The 7,186-nt window shown below is 42.9% G+C and overlaps 1 protein-coding gene across 1 annotated transcript; it reads left to right on the top strand.

Moving 5' to 3' along the window:
* The first annotated feature begins 635 nt into the window (after positions 1–635).
* On the top strand, positions 636–6,757 carry LOC110491872 (angiopoietin-related protein 7). The gene is made up of 5 exons (XM_021565695.3): positions 636–1,248; positions 5,086–5,186; positions 5,267–5,461; positions 5,754–5,949; positions 6,049–6,757. Exons 1-5 carry the CDS (start codon positions 891–893, stop codon positions 6,216–6,218), a joined length of 1,020 nt encoding a protein of 339 aa, XP_021421370.3. The 5' UTR covers positions 636–890; the 3' UTR covers positions 6,219–6,757.
* The last annotated feature ends 429 nt before the right edge of the window (positions 6,758–7,186 follow it).

Below are 7,186 nucleotides of genomic sequence, written 5' to 3'. Positions count from 1 at the left end.
TAACAGGGAAGCTAACTGGCGGCAATGTGGGGACCGACCCGGTAATAGATGGGTATACCTAATAAACTGAGCAGTGAGTGATGATTTAAAAATGTAAAAGACTGCATGGGGGTTTTAACCAATCCCTTCGGCATGTAAAGAGGCTGCTGTTATTGTTGAAACTTCCCCCCGAGGGTGCTACACAACTATCATTAACAAGGACAAGCACCTTCATGTGTGAAGGCCAAACCGAAGATAAATTGTACACATACTCCTACTTTAAGCAGTTAAATCTAAGCTTGACGAAAGTATCAAAATGCATCAGCTAGGTGTGCCTCTGGGAATGAAAGGCTGTTGAATACAAAGCCAGGGAAGGTGAAATTGAGCTGGTTATTACCACGTGAAGTGTGAGCTCTTTCAGACAGGAGAATTTGTCCTTCGCTCTTCCAGACAGAGCGAAAAAACTGTGTCCCTCTGAAACTTGCAACACATGAAAAAGAAACAAGGCACAGGGCAGAACCAACAAGAGTGAGCAAAAGTGTGTGTGTGTGTGTGTGTGTGTGTGTGTGTGTGTGTCTGTGAGTGAGTGAGTGAGTGTGTGTGTGTGTGTGTGGGGGGGGGGGGGGGGGGGGGGTTGAAGGCGGGTCAGTAACTGTGAGCACAACCAAAAAAGGGGAGGGCACACATGTATATATATTTAAGATCCCCCAGCCACAGCTTTACTGAGGGAGCAAAGAGCCTGAGAAAGCAGTTGGCTAAAGGAAACTTCACTTCAACCAGTCAGATTCCTAACTCAACTAATCCAATCCTGTTCTCTCAGTTTCTTCAAGACCTCTGACACCGCTAAAGAATCAGACTGGACCAGGACAGCTTGCATTCAACCAGAGCAAGAATTGAGAAAATTGTAAAAGATGTCTTTGCTGACGGTGACTCTGAGCGTTACCCTCCTGCTGCTGGTGCTGACAGAAGCGTGGGCGCAAAACCCAAGGAAGAGGCTGGCGCCACCCAAGCCTCCAAAAGCGCAGTGCTGTGATGAAGTGCGCTCCCTGAAGGTGCAGGTGGCCAACCTGACCAGCCTACTGGAGGAGCTGGGCCGCAAGCAGGAGACAGACTTGATGAACGTAGTAAGGCAGATGATCGAGCTGGACAAGCAGAACCGACAGCAGGAGTCCCGCGTCACTGAGGCTGAGAGCAAGTACTCTGAGATCAATAACCGGGTGGAGATCATGCAGCTGCAAGCCGCCCAGTCCGTCACTCAGACCACATCAGGTAAGAACCTAAGTTGTGGATATTTTAACATTTCTACAAACTTCAGTGTTTTCTCTCCAATGGTACCAATTATATGCATATCCTGGCTTCAGGGCCTGCCACTTTATATAATGTTTACATACCCTACATTACTCATCTCATATGTATATACTGTACTCTATACCATCTACTGCATCTTGCCTATGCCGTTCGGCCATCTCTCATTCATATATTTGTATGTACATATTCTTATTCATTCCTTTACACTTGTGTGTATAAGGTAGTTGTGAAATTGTTAGCTTAGATTACTTGTTAGATATTACTGCATGGTCTGCTAACCATGTGTATGTGGCCAATAAAATTTGATTTGATTTAATGTCAGACACACAAGAAATGTCAGTCAGTCTGCAGTCAGAAAACAGAAAATCTACTTCAAAAAACCCTTCACAGAAATATTAGCATACAGTTTCAGACGACTATTATTAAACAAACAACCAAAAAGGTTCAATTATATTTGTATGGAGGCCATTGTTCAGGGTTTAAAAAAATGTACTATAATTATTAGAGGTCAACCTATTAATCAGGGCCGATTTCAAGTTTTCATAACAATCGGAAATCCGTATTTTTGGACACCGATTTCGTGCGTTTTGCAAGCAGCTCTTTGCTGTGCTTCAAGCATTGCGCTGTTTATGACTTCAAGCCTAAAAACTCCGGAGATGAGGCTGGTGTACCCGATGTGAAATGGCTAGCTAGTTAGCTGGGTGCGCGCTGATAGCGTTTCAAACGTCACTCGCTCTGAGACTTGGAGTAGTTATTTCCCTTACTCCGCATGGGTAACGCTGCTTCGAGGGTGGCTGTTGTCGATGTGTTCCTGGTTCTAGCCCAGGTAGGGGCGAGGAGAGGGACAGAAACTATACTGTTACACTGGCAATACTATAGTGCCTATAAGAACATCCAATAGTCAAAGGTACAGTGCCTTGCGAAAGTATTCGGCCCCCTTGAACTTTGCGACCTTTTGCCACATTTCAGGCTTCAAACATAAAGATATAAAACTGTATTTTTTTGTGAAGAATCAACAACAAGTGGGACACAATCATGAAGTGGAACGACATTTATTGGATATTTCAAACTTTTTTAACAAATCAAAAACTGAAAAATTGGGCGTGCAAAATTATTCAGCCCCCTTAAGTTAATACTTTGTAGCGCCACCTTTTGCTGCGATTACAGCTGTAAGTCGCTTGGGGTATGTCTCTATCAGTTTTGCACATCAAGAGACTGACATTTTTCCCCATTCCTCCTTGCAAAAGAGCTCGAGCTCAGTGAGGTTGGATGGAGAGCATTTGTGAACAGCAGTTTTCAGTTCTTTCCACAGATTCTCGATTGGATTCAGGTCTGGACTTTGACTTGGCCATTCTAACACCTGGATATGTTTATTTTTGAACCATACCATTGTAGATTTTCTTTATGTTTTGGATCATTGTTTTGTTGGAAGACAAATCTCCGTCCCAGTCTCCGGTCTTTTGCAGACTCCATCAGGTTTTCTTCCAGAATGGTCCTGTATTTGGCTCCATCCATCTTCCCATCAATTTTAACCATCTTCCCTGTCCCTGCTGAAGAAAAGCAGGCCCAAACCATGATGCTGCCACCACCATGTTTGACAGTGGGGATGGTGTGTTCAGCTGTGTTGCTTTTACGCCAAACATAACGTTTTGCATTGTTGCCAAAAAGTTCCATTTTGGTTCCATCTGACCAGAGCACCTTCTTCCACATGTTTGGTGTGTCTCCCAGGTGGCTTGTGGCAAACTTTAAACAACACTTTTTATGGATATCTTTAAGAAATGGCTTTCTTCTTGCCACTCTTCCATAAAGGCCAGATTTGTGCAATATACGACTGATTGTTGTCCTATGGAAAGAGTCTCCCACCTCAGCTGTAGATCTCTGCAGTTCATCCAGAGTGATCATGGGCCTCTTGGCTGCATCTCTGATCAGTCTTCTCCTTGTATGAGCTGAAAGTTTAGAGGGACGGCCAGGTCTTGGTAGATTTGCAGTGGTCTGATACTCCTTCCATTTCAATATTATCGCTTGCACAGTGCTCCTTGGGATGTTTAAAGCTTGGGAAATCTTTTTGTATCCAAATCCGGCTTTAAACTTCTTCACAACAGTATCTCGGACCTGCCTGGTGTGTTCCTTGTTCTTCATGATGCTCTCTGCGCTTTTAACGGACCTCTGAGACTATCACAGTGCAGATGCATTTATATGGAGACTTGATTACACACAGGTGGATTGTATTTATCCTCATTAGTCATTTAGGTCAACATTGGATCATTCAGAGATCCTCACTGAACTTCTGGAGAGAGTTTGCTGCACTGAAAGTAAAGGGGCTGAATAATTTTGCACACCCAATACTTCAGTTTTTGATTTGTTAAAAAGGTTTGAAATATCCAATAAATGTTGTTCCACTTCATGATTGTGTCCCACTTGTTGTTGATTCTTCACAAAAAAAGACAGTTTTATATCTTTATGTTTGAAGCCTGAAATGTGGCAAAAGGTCGCAAAGTTCAAGGGGGCCGAATACTTTCGCAAGGCACTGTATATGAAATACAGATGGTATAGAGAGAAATAGTCCTATAATTCCTATAATAACTACAACCTAAAACTTCTTACCTGGGAATATTTAAGACTCATGTTAAAAGGAACCACCAGCTTTCATATGTTCTCATGTTCTGAGCAAGGAACTTAAACGTTAGCTTTCTTACATGGCACATATTGCACTTTTACTTTCTTCTCCAACACTTTATTTTTGCATTATTTAAACCAAATTGAACATGTTTCATTATTTATTTGAGGCTAAATTGATTTTATTGGTGTATTATATTAAGTTAAAATAAGTGTTCATTCAGTATTGTTGTAATTGTCATTATTACAAATACATATTTATTTTTTGGTCCTCCAATAAATCGGTATCGGTGTTGAAAAATCATAATCGTTCGACCTGTAATAATTATCAGTGGGCGTTCCGAATCTTCGGCATTAGACAGCTGCCATCAAATGGAGACTAGTTTGCAAACTTGTCTGGGTGTCTCGTGATAGCCATCATTTAACCAGGCAGTGGGGAGATTTAACCAGGCAGCGGGGAGATTTAACCAGGCAGCGGGGAGATTTAACCAGGCAGCGGGGAGATTTAACCAGGCAGCGGGGAGATTTAACCAGGCAGCGGGGAGATTTAACCAGGCAGCGGGGAGATTTAACCAGGCAGCGGGGAGATTTAACCAGGCAGCGGGGAGATTTAACCAGGCAGCGGGGAGATTTAACCAGGCAGCGGGGAGATTTAACCAGGCAGTGGGGAGATTTAACCAGGCAGCGGGGAGATTTAACCAGACAGTGGGGAGATTTAACCAGGCATGTCGCAGTGTATATTTTAATACCCTATTAGCAGTAGTACATTTATGATGCTGCAACAGTGAACAGAGAAGCGATTTATAATGACTCTTCAAATTATACAGACACTGTGCAGACAGGTAAGCAGAGCAGGAAGAAAAGCAAAGACTAGAGTGGCGTTTCCACTCCAGCCTCTAGCCATGAAAACACTTGATCCCTTTTTGATGCATTGGATCCATTACTCCCCAGTGATCTCAAAGCACCACAAATGGCATCACCATACCATCACATAAACAATAGAGAGAACTATGCAAAGAAATGTAACCATGCTGTGTATAATATCCTTCTATCCAAAATTCTTTGACTTCTCTGGCAGACATCTATTCCCATGATACCGTTTGTCAATTAGCATTTTTAAAACCCGCCATGAAACAGCATCTGGTTTGGCCATCTCTAATGACATAACCTTTTCTTTTCTAGATGCCATCTACGACTGTGCATCCCTGTACACCAAGAACTACAAGATCTCTGGGGAGTACAAACTGCCTGCAGATGACTTCCTGGGGACCCCTGAGATTGATGTAAGTGATAACCCTGGAATTACAAAAAAGGTTTTACATTCACAGATCCCTGCTACATTGTAGTCTCTGTATAATGGCAGGTCTTCTGTGACATGGAGAGCAATGGTGGTGGCTGGACGCTCATCCAGAGACGCAAGGTGGGCCTGACCTCCTTCAACCGCGACTGGAAGCAGTACAAAAATGGCTTTGGCACCATCCGCGGGGACTTCTGGCTGGGCAATGAAAACATCTTCCGTCTGACAAGGCAGCCCAGCATACTAAGAATAGAGATGGAGGTACAAAGGACCAGTCCCCAGATACTGAGAGCAGTAAATAAATAACGGCATGACTCTGACACACCCCACTCCTGAGGTAACTGATGATAGTGGTGGGAGGTTTTATCCAGAGCCAGGAGACTAAAGATACACCACCCAAACACAGTAAAAAGAAAACTCATGGTCAAGTGGTAAACCTCTTGCTCCACCTAAAGTTTTAACATTAGTTCAATATTCTCAGTTGCATAGTTTTACCACAAGATGTGCAGCAAACAACTAAATAATGTTCTGTTTCTGTTTTTCTGTTCTCCAGGACTGGGAAGGCCAGACCCGCTATGCAGAGTACAGTTACTTCACAGTGAAAAACGAGTTGAACAGCTACAAACTCTTCATCGCCAACTACAGTGGAAATGCTGGGGACTCTCTGCGCTACCACAACAACACCAACTTCAGCACCAAGGGCAAAGACAACGACAAATGTGTGGACGACTGCGCTTCACTACGCAAAGGTACAAGAGGGACAAAATACTTAACTCTGGTTTAACTCGCAGAATTAACACCTTCAAATGTATTTCCAATGACTGCATTTTCACCTTTTTTCCCTACAGGTGGTTACTGGTACAACTGTTGCACTGACTCCAACCTGAACGGCGTGTTCTATCGTTATGGCGACCACAGCAAGAGCACAGATGGAATCAATTGGTACGGCTGGCACGGGCCCAACTACTCCCTGAAGAGAGTGGAGATGAAGATCCGGCCACAGAATTTTCAACCATAAACTCTTCTAACTTCAAACTCTGGATGATGCGCATGCTTCAGATTTAACCAAACCTGAGCAACCAAATTGTCTTTCCCCTTTGTTATAGTCTGGAATTTTTATATGGGTTAAACGTGTTTAAACATGTTTGATTGTAAATTGTAGTTCATTTTGTATATATCATTGAAATATTTTCATTTTCATCGAAGCCTCTTTACCACTGTTCTGTAAGGGTAACAATGTTGCTTCCCTCCATCTTGTCTCATAGCAAAAGGTTTTATTTATCGGTCATAACTCAAGCTGTGGTTAGGTTGATTACACGTAGCGGGCAGGTATGACAATGGAAAAAAATATATACACAGAGACCCAGCAAGTGTGTTGCAATGTACCTTTGTGAGCTACTGGAACGGGAACAACCACCCATCCATCAGAAGTACCTGACAGATTTTATTGTAAGAAAACAAACACTTATTTTGGAATTGTGTCCTTTGTAAAAATGTGTACAGCTCTATAGTATGTTGTTTTGTGGGATAGGAAATAAACATGTATTTTTAAGAAAAGGTGTGCTGCTGATGGTAGTCAATGTGCTTTATTTGTCTAGCTGTCTGTCTTAGTTCAATATCATCAAATTAGCCATGTACTCATCACAAGACGTCAATGGTTAATAGGTTTGAGAAGCTGCCAGTTGATCACCCTCGTGTCTCTGATCAACCAATAACTATGCCTTTGCCTTCAGCCACCACTGAGCTCTGACTCACAGGTCCCACTGACATTCATGCCACTGGGCAAAGGTCACATTGCCAAACTCCAGAGAACAAGACCACACACACACATCGTGTCAATGGCTTCTACAGCCACTCTGACAGGTCTTGACCACATTCAAAAACAAAGACTTTGCAACAACCACTGAAATGGCACATTAATGTAAGAAGTGAGGCAGTGTGCTCAAAATGTGCTTATGGCATACCTTAAGCAGGGTGCACTGTCAG

This window comes from Oncorhynchus mykiss, chromosome 16, assembly GCF_057628025.1.
Source record: "Oncorhynchus mykiss isolate SJ-2025 chromosome 16, ASM5762802v1, whole genome shotgun sequence".
In the NCBI taxonomy this organism is placed as follows: domain Eukaryota; kingdom Metazoa; phylum Chordata; class Actinopteri; order Salmoniformes; family Salmonidae; genus Oncorhynchus; species Oncorhynchus mykiss.
The sequence above is the reverse complement of the archived record's forward strand: the minus strand, read 5'-3'. Positions and strand labels throughout refer to the sequence as shown.